The sequence below is a fragment of the Diabrotica undecimpunctata genome, chromosome 9 (genome assembly GCF_040954645.1).
Source record: "Diabrotica undecimpunctata isolate CICGRU chromosome 9, icDiaUnde3, whole genome shotgun sequence".
NCBI classification, from domain to species: Eukaryota; Metazoa; Arthropoda; class Insecta; order Coleoptera; family Chrysomelidae; genus Diabrotica; species Diabrotica undecimpunctata.
The window spans coordinates 17,592,341-17,606,077 of NC_092811.1; the positions used below are offsets into that span (position 1 = coordinate 17,592,341).

The 13,737-nt window shown below is 32.8% G+C and overlaps 1 protein-coding gene across 4 annotated transcripts in view; it reads left to right on the forward strand.

The window, feature by feature from the left end:
- Window positions 1-10,707, forward strand: part of SCaMC (Short Calcium-binding Mitochondrial Carrier) — a 180,131-nt gene extending 169,424 nt beyond the window's left edge. For all 4 annotated transcript variants that reach the window (XM_072542841.1, XM_072542842.1, XM_072542843.1 and 1 more), the window contains 5 exons: window positions 2,624-2,782; window positions 3,302-3,498; window positions 3,679-3,863; window positions 4,284-4,472; window positions 7,154-10,707. In XM_072542841.1, the coding sequence (XP_072398942.1) occupies window positions 2,624-2,782; window positions 3,302-3,498; window positions 3,679-3,863; window positions 4,284-4,472; window positions 7,154-7,344 (921 nt within the window). In that variant the 3' untranslated portion in view covers window positions 7,345-10,707. The remainder of the gene's footprint in view (window positions 1-2,623; window positions 2,783-3,301; window positions 3,499-3,678; window positions 3,864-4,283; window positions 4,473-7,153) is intronic.
- Window positions 10,708-13,737: the final 3,030 nt, after the last annotated feature.

The window sequence follows — 13,737 nt, forward strand, 5'->3', positions numbered from 1 at the left end:
GTGAACATTTTGAACATCTACTTCATTAATATTCATAGTTCTTTTTCGTGTTCTACATTTTATTACGTTTTGCATTACATTTTAGTTTTTGATTGTATTGTAGCGAATTTCGGTAACCACATGATTTTAATTTATTTTATCTTAATTAATCTTAATAAACTTGAAAGCGACAACATTTTTGAATGGAAAATGAAAAGACCTTTCAAACGATATATCACAAGCCTATACTTCCTATTTTAAAAATTGGGGGTTGTACCTGTCATTCTAAGGGGGTTGAAGGTAGGGGTTGCATTTTCACGTTAAAGAATGTCAAGTTATAATTTAAATTTGACGTGTTTCGGGATTTTTTATAAATATTTACAGTAACCTAAATAATGAATTTATTCTATTTGGCTTTTACACACTGTATACTCATATGTAATATGTAGTAAATAATGTTTACGACATTTTTATTTTTCTAATTTATTGCGTAAATTGCACTAAATATATAACTGTTTAATCCCATACAACAATATCTACGTCAATGCATATTTTTGACTTTTATGACGTTTACAACGATTTTACGAAACAATAAATAATACAGAAAACAGTAGACTAAGGCTTACGCAATTGAAACATTTGTTTTTTTATTAGAATTTATGGTTATATTGGTCTATATTTTATATATAAACAATGTTATTGATAGCAATCAAGATTAACGCCAAACCGAAAGAATTACAATAGATTAATGCATATTACCTAAATAAAATTTCCAATATTTTATTCAAATTATTTTATTGCTGTGTTGAGATTACTTAAATAGGATAAATATAATAGTTGTCAGAGGCAGACTGAAATATGTATGATATCATTACCCACAGTATTTAAAAAAATGCACTCGAATCTACATTAAACATTTTTCGTTAGCATTTTTAATCAGATTCATAAGGTAAAAGAAACAAAATTCATTTTTTTATGTTTATTTTTCCTAATTTGAGAATCTCTGTTATTATTTATATGAAATAATGTTTTACCGGACCCGTGATGTTCAGCTCTAATATCAAACAAAGGTAGTACTGGGTAATTCTGATAGGTTCATTCTTTCTCTTTTTTATTATTATTTACTTAATTACTATTTAAATGGGAATAAGCCACAATTAAAGGTTAAAATACGTTTATTGACGTTTCAATTTCCACTTCGGAAATCGTTAAAATCTCAAAATACAAACATTAATGTTAGTATTTTGAGAACGATTTCCGAAGTGGAAATTGAAACGTCAATAAACGTATTTTAACCTTTAATTGTGGCTTATTCCCATTTAAATAGTAATTAATTTAAAATGCCACAAGAAAATAGCTTCAGAACAATATTATTTACTTGTTTCGGAGTAACATTACGATCTGCTTACTGATAAAGAGTTCCAGTCGAAACTAACATCGGACGTCGCCGATTGTCACTAAGATTAACATATACACCGCACTATGCTCTGTTTTGGTGATATCATTTCATAGCTTTAACTCTATGGTTTAATTCTCTTACAGTCGTCTGATCTGATTTTTGTTGTCAAGGAGCTGGGGTACCTCAACATTCACGTCGCAATAGAGCCTACCTTCGTGGTTCTGATTGTGTTTAGAGATAGTTTTTCTAACGATATCAATCACCAAGTATTTTTGATTGTCACTGTTCAACGAGCATCAAACTTATTCCTTGATAGCTTGTTTTAGAATCTTGGTTTATCTGTATGTTCCTTTCGCTGGTACAACGCTGTAGCTATATGCCATAACTCCAAATAAACTTCAGGATTTGATTGTAGTGCAGCTACTTATTATGGGTGGATAATTTGGAGTCACGTCGAAAGCCACCAATACATCGTTCTATATCTGATGCTGAGTTCATGCTTTTTTTTTAACGTACTGTCCAGCTGAGTCTTTAATCAAAAGTGATACCCAGAATTCTTATGTGTAACCTGGACTTCATTTACTTGACTCCATTCTTTAGTCCAACTGGTGATATGATCTAAGAACTTCTGAAGATGATGAATGAAGCACTGCTTCTGCATAATTATTTCCTAGGTAATTGCTGTGCCATCAGCGAACGTGGCAATAGTATCTTGATTTAGTTCAGAGGATCTTGGTCTTATACCTTCTTGAATAAGGTTTTCTTTTCCATGATTTATATTGCACACACTTTAATAAGTTCTGCTCTAGATTACGAATATCATTACAATCTTAAAAGTCTCTTTCCTGAATTTTTTCCTTTCTGTTAACAATCCATTTTTTGATGAAAAGGACCATTTTAGTTTTTTAACAGTTACTTTCGTGATTATAAATGCTGCATCTTACATAATCGTCATTGTAACATTTTAATTTTCCAAATCTTGACATTGAATCAAAATAAAAATTTTAGAAGACTTTAGGAATTGACGCAGTCAAGGAAAAACTTATGATGGAATTAGATTCAAAATTACAACTTGTGTTGTAGAAAATTATGAACCTGAAAGGTTTCTTTTTTCTATTTCGAGAATACTAAAAAAGCACATTAAGCAAGTTGCTGAATTAGTATATCGGAAGCAATATAAATACAGTTTGTTCTCTTTCTACTTTTTTTACTTCATGAAATTTGATTTTATATTTTTCTTTACAGTACCTGGACATCGGGGAGGATATGAACGTTCCAGATGACTTCACTCAGAAGGAAATGCAAACTGGTATGTGGTGGAGGCATTTAGCTGCTGGTGGAGTTGCTGGAGCGGTATCTAGAACTTGTACGGCGCCCTTAGATAGACTTAAAGTATTTCTGCAGGTAATAACCATTAGAATCTTATTTAGTGACCATATATATTATATTTTTTATATTCTGTCTTTTCTCTTTTTTCTTTACATTAATTACCATTATCATATTTATATAAATTATAATGTGATTATTTATATAATGTAGTATAGGGTTGTTTTACCTCATTGCAAGTGCAGTCGTAGACCTTACCACACAGGGACTTGAAAGCTCTTTCGAATATATCCTACCTTTATGTGGCTTTAGGTTAGATTTCGACGTCTTTTGTGTTGAAGTCTTACTTCAACAGCTGCCTTTTCGAACTGCATCGCTCGTGCTCACTATGTTTCGATCCTTGTCGAGCTTGGGTGCTTGGGGGAGTGAGAGCAGTAGAGAAACCAATGAAAGAGCAAGTCCGTTGGAGTTTATTTGAAATACTAGCAGGGCGCATGTATCATGATTTTCGTATTCGATAAAAAATTTAGTAGTATCATACAGTCCCTTTATGTAACATTTATTATATAATTTGTATTATCTTAATTATCTTTTTAGGTAAACCCCAGCAGACAAAAAATAGCTGATTGTTTTAACAACATGCTGAAAGAAGGCGGCGTGAAAGGTTTATGGAGAGGAAACGGAATCAACGTGTTGAAAATTGCCCCGGAATCTGCTATCAAGTTTGCGGCGTACGAGCAGGTGAAAAGACTGATCAAAGGCGATTCTCAGCATGCGTTGAGCATTTATGAAAGGTAAGTTTTCGTTTAAGATATTGCTAATCTTATATAGGTACCTTTCTTGACTCTTTTCCTACTAGTTTGTTAGTTTTTTGCTTCTGTATTCGTTGTAGATTATTTTAGAAAAATTCCATATAACTTTATGTTAAAAACGATTATCTTGTTCTCGGTGTTTAATAATATTTGTTTTTTCAGATTTTGTGCTGGTGCTCTAGCCGGTGGTATTAGTCAGACAGCCATTTATCCACTAGAAGTACTCAAAACTAGATTAGCATTAAGAAAAACTGGCCAGTACAAGAGTATAGCGGACGCAGCTTACAAGATTTACATAACCGAAGGATCTATGAGCTTTTATAGGGGCTACATTCCAAATATATTAGGTGAGTGTCTATTTTTTGACTCAAAAACTGTTCCTTTTATAGCAAATAAACACTTATACTAAAATTAATAGTAGAGAAAATAAACTTGGTTAAATGTACATGACTACAGTAGGGTTGTTGACTACAGGAAGATTGTGAATTTTATTTAACTATGCGTTATTTTTAAAATAACAATAAAAGTATTAGCTAGCGCAAAAGTATGTAAGGTACATTTTGTAAGATCATGAAAAAATTGACTAAAAGACCAAAAGAAGTGACATCAAACACAACAAATAATTAATTAGAAATTGTTGTCTTCATAATATAGAGAAGAAAAAAGGCTTAAAAAGAAGAAGGAGGAAGTACTCTGCTTTCGTTTTGATTTAATTCGTATTTTTACAAAATCCCAAAATTAATTAAACTAATCCCAATTTGTTTTAGGTATTATTCCATATGCTGGTATCGACCTTGCCGTATATGAGACATTAAAAAAGAAGTACTTCATGACGCATTCGAGTAACGAACAGCCCAGTTTTTGGATGCTTCTTGCTTGCGGTAGCGCCAGCAGCACCTTGGGTCAAATGTGTTCCTATCCTCTGGCGCTGGTTAGAACGAGATTACAAGCACAAGGTAAATATTTACAATTTTTCATAGCGTTTTCCACTAACACACGAAAAAACTACATCCTAGCGACATTGCCATACATTTTAGCAACAATTCTCGCGATCGCAGGTCTGTCTGAATAACAGATGATACTAACTAATCCTTAGCAGTAACTATCACCGAGAAGAAACATCACTGAATGAATGTCCAGCTTCAAAAAACGTCATTTAGTGCACCTCACTGTAAATAATGTTATCTAAGTAATGTAAGTTATGTAAGATCTAAATTAAGAATCTATAGACCACGAAATCATAAGATAAGATTGTTAATTTAGGTAGATAACTAACTTTAGGATAATTCGACGTCCTTTGACAGAAAAATAGTTGCTGGTGGAATCCGACTCGAAGGACCAATGTATAAAAGCTGCCGACAATGTTTAAATTCGTATGTAACCTTAAGACAATAGTAAACACAGATACTTGTACGAGTTTATTTAAAAACTGGCGACTTTAACCGCTAAGAATATTGTAGAAGCGATTAAAACCAACCTATGACATCTTATTTAAAAATTTGGAAACATTGAATCACCCTTGATTAGTTGACCAACTTTGATTTTATAACAAATAAAATTCCCAGACTCACCTGTAACCCACTTTATTTTTGGAAAATGTTTTGACAAGACGAAGAATTTCCAAGCAACAAAGTTTTGAAAATTTTCGCATTTTGCGGACAGGACTGTATTGCAAAATTTTTATGCAAATATAAAAAACTATATCACATTTTTCTTTGTGTTATGATTTTGGAGAAACTGAAAATTTTTCATACTAAATTAGAAAGTCCCAAAGTGTTTAAAAACATTATTTGTACGACTTTTTTTGCGCATATTCATTTTTAAGCGTTAAATTTGTTTTCTTTTTTGCAAGCTATAGTTTAAAACAATTTTCCGGAGATATTTCTACAAACATCTTGAGTCTGAATCATTACAATAAACCCCAAACAGAATCTGTCTGAGCTATCAACAATATTAGTCGGGATAGTATGGAATCAAGTAAATGTTTTTGAAGCCAAACAGGCGATATTGATGAAACTTTGCATGCAAGTACATTATATATAACGCATCTGATTCCATACTTTTAATTACCACTCTACTTCCGGTTTCACTGGAAATGCACTCAACTTATTTAATTTAAATGACACCCTGTATATTTTGCGCATTTTAAAAGAATTTGTTATTCCTAATTTAGCCAATTCATACATCCTCATTAGACTTTTAAATAAATGAAAAGGCTTACACATTGTGAGGATGTGAATTGCGAGAATTTTGAACATTTGAAGTCATTTTTTTAATTATTTTTCTCATTGGCCGACACATTGTCTTCTGCTTCTTCTTCTTCCTTCTTGTATATAGGCTTTAAAGATTTCTTCTTCAATATTAGCCTCCGAAATTGTTTAAATTATCGCATCATCGTTTTCTTGGTCGGCCAATACTTCTTCGTCCATTTGGTGACTTATCTCGTGCTATTCGTACTATCCTGTCCTCTGCCATTCTACTAATGTATTCGTTCCACTCCTGTTTCCGTTTTGTCATTCATACATTTATGTCTTCTATATCCCACAGACTTTTCTACTTCATTCTCTTCTACGTAGTTCCTACCCATTTCATCTTCCATGGCTACTTGTGTACCAAGTAGGGTCTGAAAATAATGCTTCCAGGTTTCTGTGACTTTCTGTTGGTCACTGATTATTTGCCCTCTTTCATCTTTACATAGACTTGTTTGAGGTTTATACCCACTTTTTATCTTTTTTAGGTATTCGTAAGCCCCCCTATTTTCGTTGTTTTTGAAATTTTCTTCCATTTTTTCTATTTGTCCATTTTCATAGGCTCTTTTTTTATTTCTACATATCATGTCTGCTTTCCGTCTTGCGACTTCAAATGATGTTCGTCTTTCCCACGTTGTTTTTTTTATATACATTTTGTGTGCTTCATTTCTTTCCTCTACTGCTTGTCTGCACTCGTCATCGAACCATGCTCCTCTTCTCGGCTTTTTCTTGTTTCCCAGGCTGGACGCTGTCGCTGTCAGTACTGCTGTTTTGATATTATTCCATTTGGATATTCCTCTATGGAGCGCAGTTCTAGCGTCCTTAACTCATTTGCGACTTCTGTTTACTTTCCTGGATTCCTTAAAAAGGAATTGCGAACACATTAAGGAACCACTCTGTAAATTTGGATGCTACCTATTGTTAGCCACTTAACCTTTCAAGCCGGCGAGACTGACATCATTTGTCAATTGTCTGCTGTCATTTGTCTGCTTTTACGTCATTGCCCTGTGGTCTTCTGTTCTGTCGTGTGATGTATATACCATTTACCTGAATTGTATCATTTGTCATGTGACGAATTCCGTCGTGTCCATAGTGTAAGTTTTTCTAATAAGGAAGTTGTAGGTTCAAATGGACAGAAAAATATATTTGAGTAAAGAAAAATCAACGCTACTCTTAAGCAGATTTTATGTTGGTTGCCTATTTTAAAGGGCACACATATTTTCTACTTATAAACCGTATATAACTTACTCCATCGCAACTGTAACTTAAAAAATATTTTTTTTCTCTGTGTATTCTAATCGCTGTGTCAACTTAACCTCTATTTATATTCATCAACTTTTGTAATAGTTAATTTTACAACCATCTAACAAATTATATTTTTGTTTTAGTGAACCATCCGTCGACACATCCATCCTCGGCGACGATGACCGGCGTTTTCCGAACGATATTGGAACGCGAAGGAGTGTGCGGATTGTACCGAGGCATTACACCAAATTTCATCAAAGTCATGCCCGCCGTCAGTATCAGCTACGTGGTGTACGAATACTCCAGTCGACTATTGGGCGTCAATATGACGTGATGGCGCTTAGGCGACGTAGCAAGGAATTTTTTTATTTTCACGTGGCTACGCCTCACAAGCTGGTGGGGCGGAGTCCAGAAGACCTGCCGAATAGAAATGCGATTCTCTGTCGGTAGACACTTAAGTTGTTAGACGAAAATCATTCCAAACACCTTTTTAGACTTATCTTTTATAGAATCGACATTTTCCAAAATATTTTTTAACGCATTTAATGTATTTTCACGATATTTATTAATACATACGTTACATCAACCAGTACTTTTATTTCATGTACTTACTATCATATATGAACAAAAAAAATTCGACTGCCACAACGGCCAAACTATTCTGATTACTTTACCTGCTTAGAAATTTGTCTATAGTTGCCAGTGACACATTTCACGCTCTAGTTTTTTTCCTGCGCCAGTATCGTAACGATACATAATGTTCATTTGGCGTTCAATACATGTACAATCACATCGAAAAGTTATTTTCTAAAATGTATCTACAATTGATGTGTATCTTTGTACGTTCTTCATTAGTAACTACGTGAAACTATATAAGTGTTTAAGATACGTAGTTTAGTATATCTAAGCGTTATCTAAATAGAAGATGGAAGAATGTGAGTGTTCAGCGAGAACTGAAAGAATTTTAGACACCAATCCAGCAAATACTGGTCCAAGAAATTAAAGCACCAACAAGATAAACAAAAAGACAAAATAAAAATTTTAACTATGAAATAAATATCATAGGAATCTCAAAAACGAAGGAAAGAGCAGAGACTCAGTATAAGTACCTAATAATAACAAAGATGGCGTAGGTGACACGAGCGTATAACGGCTACAGCATGAATAACATGACAAATGATACAATACATGTATACAGTATAGACATCACACGACAGAACAGAAAACCACAGAGCGATGAGGTAAAGATAGACAATTGACAAGTGATGTCAGTCTCGCCATCTTGAAAGGGGGAGTGGCTAATAATAGGTACCATACAGATATTTACAGTGTGGTTCCGTAATTTCTTGGCAATTCCTGTTTTACGGACGAAAATGCCCAATCTTTTTTCGAAAAATGTGTTTGGAATATTTTTGTTGAACTAATTTATTTTTTGACGGTTTCCGTCGTCTAGTTTAATTTATTTATTTTTTTAATATATTAAATAGATATAGGATTTAACTACGATGGCTGTACGGTCGTTATTTTTTTTATAATTGTTGTTATATTGTAAGGGTGTAGTCTGAAGAGTATGTTTTTGTTAAATCTTAGTTTAAGAACTAAAACGGAGGCAACAAGGATAAGTTCACCTTTTTATGAAACCATTCGACTATAGAAGATCGTAGTTGCTAATAAGTCTGTGTGTAATGCGATTTATATAATTGACAGTACTCTGAGTACTTTGTGTTTGCAATTTTTCTGTACCTGTATCTTTATTTTGATGTCAGTGTTGAAGCACTTACTGTTTCCTGTTTATAGCATGCAATAATGCTCATATCCTTAACATTCACATAGTCTTTGAGATCATACAGAGCATGTTTAAACACGCCTCCTCCTCAACTGTTTTGTAAATCCTAATCCTTAATAAATTTCTATATAATCGAGTCAAGGCACCTGTATACGTATATGTATGCACCTTCTTGATCTTGTAGTGACGAAATCATTTAAAATTGAGAACGGGCGTCATTTTGTAAAATTATTTTAAATGGGACATATGACAATCATTTGAACACCATTTTATCACTGCGAATGGTCTTTTTTATCCAGTTCTTTGTGCAAAATGGCAACTATGCATTGTATTGCCTTGTAAAAATTTGGTAGTCTTCAGCTTTTCTGGAAAAAAGCCCAGTTCGACTTCAGCTAAAATAAAAAAAATAAGATTTGGCCTTATTTTTCCAGGTAGTGATAAAATTCGTCTTCATATTTATTTATATGTGCCAAAAATGTGATCTTGTATACATCAATATAAGGCATGTAAAGCATCATTTGAAAGCTTTTCTGTTATATCTTGAGTGACACACGAACTGTCAATTGTCATGGTCATTGAAGAAAAATGTCGATGATTTATGACAGATGTCAATAAATAAAAACAAATGAATTTTATTAGAATATAGGAAATTGGAAAAATCAATTGCATTCGAACGTTTTCAACAGAAAATGAAGACTAGCAAATTATGGGATAGTCGATGTTTTTTTTTGACAGTCGCCATTGAACACTGAAAGGTCGCCATTTTAAAAAGGGTGTGGGAAAATCGCACAAAAATTTAGAACCACACTAAGTGATACAAGAACTTTCAAATGAATGTTTTATAATGAAAGATTATAAGGATTCCAGGATTTTTGGATGGTAATTTGCTTCTTTTGTAGGAACTTCCTGAAAGATTCTGATCGCTTTAAAACCTAAAGTACTGTATCAACTATGCTTTGACTGCTGAGGCAGCTTAACAATTTGAAAATAATTAATCAAAATAGAAAAAATAATTTAAAATAACAGCAGCAACATTCAGTGGCAAAAGTACCTAATTGTTGACTATTTTCTGATACAATTGTCCAATTAGATTTGTTTATATTATACAAACATATAGCAACTATAGAAATAATACCAACATTTCCCAGTTGTCTTTTGGACTTCCAGAATGAAAGTTCAATAATAATTGACGACATAGAAATGCCATTAATGACGTACAACGGACGAAGTAATAATAATTTAAAAAGGTTTCTTAATTTTTTTGTCTCTCTTTCATCGAGTCTCTCTAGTTTTTATGAAAAAAATGTACACTTCAGCAAACCCTACATACTCGTGTATTTGACACAAAAATAGTTTTGAGCTAGGCGCGGATGGACGATTTTGAAACCGTCCCATTTGACGATCCACCGATAACGTGGCACATTGCGCATGATCGGTGGATATGTGTCACTCATCAGCGAACGATCGCGATATCGTCCATGCGCAGTCGACTTTAAATCTTCATTCGCACTTAATCTTAACAAGATAACAATTTACAATGACGTGACGTTTTTGTGTCGAATACATCAGCTTGTTTTTAGTAAAAGAAAAATATTTAATAAATTCATTCTCAAATGTTCGATCCAACACCTTGAAAATGCCGCTTCGTTAAGGATTCTTGTAGTTTTTGAATATTTCTCAACCGTTTTTGATGTCGCTGTTTTCAATCTACCTTTTTGTGGATTTTTGCTCCAGTTTTAATCTTTGAATGTATTACACGAGAAAGTTATATTTATGAATATATTATATAAAATTCCAGAGAGAAAACAAGGGAAATGTGATGTACTTAATATTTTAATAAAGTGAAATTATGGTATTATACTGTAGAATGTATTTGTACAAAAAAATTGAAAAATAAAATGTTATTCATTACTGACCTGTTTTATTTTTTATGGAAGAATGGGACGAAACTAGTCAATCTGAAAAAAAAAAAAGAAAAAGAATAGAAGAAATGAGACCTCTACGCTCTACTTGCAAAACAACCAATCTCCACCCGTAAAATTGCCGTAAATAGTAATTTTTTAGCTTTAAGGGCATAGGCGCAAAATGTCGTCTGTCAAAATGTTTAATGCGTTTTAAATGTAATCATTTTTTTTTTAATCCTGATAAAACCAATAAGTATTTTTGAAAAATCTAAACGCAGAATAAAGATTGCATTATTACCGATGGCCGAAAGTCCATTAAAATAACCAAAAAGTTGCTTTTGAATGAGATATTTGAAATTAAAAGTCACACTAAATTTTCTCATTTCTTTTCATCCCTGTAACTTATTAAAATAAACAGAAGTTTTCAGGGACTTTCGACCATCGTTAATAACGTAATCTTTCATTCTATAATTATTAGTTTTCTCAGGATTTGAAAAAAATGAATACATTATAAAAACATTGAACATTTTGACAAGCGACATTTTGCGCCTATGCCCTGGATCCACACAATTCGTTATTCATATACTTTGATTGCTCAAATTAGTTTTTTCTTGAAAATTTCTTGGTTGTTATTAAAATACTTTTATAATTAAAGAAAAATGTTCGATTATACGAAATCAACAACTTGAGAATAACCATCAGAGAAAAACAGAGCATGTGATTCGTCTTTAACAGGTTGACTGACATGAATATCACATGTGGTACTCAGTTAACTCGCCATTTATGCTACAGCTCTTCTAGAGCATGTTGACCCATAAGGCCACGACGACTTTTATTTATTATTTTAATTTAGGCTTTTGTAAGAATCTTTTAGGGGTTAATTAATATCTTTTTAAGTATTTCACACCATTTTGAAAATGAGTACCTATGTTGGTGCTCATGGTCCCGCAAGTGATGTTTTAAGCAGGGGCCATGAGCGCCACCTCTGGCACTTAAAATAAAATACTATATTCTAATATTTATCGATCTGCAGATTTCTGTAAACTAAAATTGAGAATATTAGGGATTACTAACGATATATGCCTCTCCTATTAGTAGTGGCAAATATAGAAAAAGCTTTTTGCAGGCTCTAACAAATAGTTTAGTTGTTGAAAATTTTTAAGTTGTGCACCGACCTTTTTTCACTTTGCAATATAAAGTTTATGCTGGAAAGGAAGCTCAGCCTGTTATATCTGTATCCTCGAAAGTGGTTATGGAATTAATGGAGCCATATTTAGATTTTGGTGCAACACTATATGCAGACCACTGGTATAATAATGTCACTTTGGCAGAAAAATTACTGGATAGGCAAACCTTTTTAGTAGGGACACTTCGAGCCAATAGGAAACGCAATCCAATTGATGTTACTAAAAAAAGGTGATATTGTTGCAAGACAAAATGCTAATGGTGTAATGATTTTAAAGTGAAAGGATCGGCGAGATGTGCTTGCTATAAGTTCGAAGTATATGCCTTCTATAGTAAATGCGACACAAAGAAGAGAAGACAAACTTAAACCTCAGGTTGTAGTAGAATATAATGCAGGAAAATCCTTCATAGATGTATCGGATCAAATGAATTCGTGTAATTAATTTTCAAGGAGATCATTGAAATGGTACCGAAAAGTTGCCTTTGATATTTTACTAAATGTTGCCGTTGTAAATGCCTTGTCACTTAAACTACAGTAATTTTTCTTTATTAGCATGTATGTTAAGTTGTCGACTATTTTTTTGTACCGTTTTTTACAGTTAAGCTACTTTTTAAATAAATATTTAAGCTAAAAAAGCGTTTTTATTACACTTTGATAAACGAACTTTATAAAAAAAAGTATAATACCATCTAGCTACGGGCTAAAATCGTGGAACGGTTTTCTGAGGCCAAAACTTTAATTTCTCTGTTTAAGAAAGAAGAATTCCCAATTTGTGATGAGTGCGGTTCATCCCTTACTGTAAAACATGTGCTAGTGGAGAAAAGTGCGAAAAGTTCAATCGTCACAGAATTAAATATCATTTAACAAACAATCTTAAAGGCATTTTAAATGCAAAAAGCACTATCGATAACCTACTTTTGTTTTTAAAGACTTTAATTTACTAAGCAGAGTGTAATTAACTGTTACCGTTTTGCTAATAACCTTATTAGGTTGAAGCAGGTTTTTTGTAAATAAAAAAATAAGTGAACATCGTGGTGTTTATTAAGAGTAAACTAAATGTAAGACCAAATACCTACCATGTCGGAATAGTATTATAAGGTTTTTTCCTCATGATTTACTAGAGAATCACTTTTTACTGTCATTATGACATGTGGTTGTCTTTTTAAAGACAAATTACATGCTACGATTTTTCTTACATGTATTCTCAAGTTAAAGTTGATTTCATGTAATCGAATGAACTATCTTACAATAAAGTCGTCGCAGGAATGCAACTCAACAATATTCGCAATATCATTTTAAAGTCGTCTACTTTAAAATGTATAATAAATGTCGGAACTGTCAATATAAATGAGTCAGATAAAATTAAATTATTAGAAGAATTTTTCACCAAGTAACAAAAAACAAAATTTGATTAATTTAACGTAAAAGCACCGTATACCGTCCGGTCTCCCAATTCAGTTCGACAAAGAAATTGCGCTCAATACCTCAGAGTTTCGCGGTGGTTTCGTCTCAATCAGACGGCCGAGTAGAATTTTTGATAGGTTATATCCCCACTCATCCTACCTTTAGCACGCAGACATTTTACGTTCACTGTTCACTGCTGTCCTGTCACTCCTGTCAGTGCGGCTCAGTTCACTGCAAGTGCATGTTTTGTTTCAAGCGATACTGATTTCAAAAAAAACATAAAGGCAAGGAATACTTATTTTCCATATTTTATAGATACTACGTTTAAGAGTCATGTTTTTACTTTTTTTATTAGAATCTTACATATTTATTTATTGTAAATGTACATATATTTTTGTGATTATTTTCGAACAATAGATTTTTTTACAGAAATTAAAGTGGACGGAA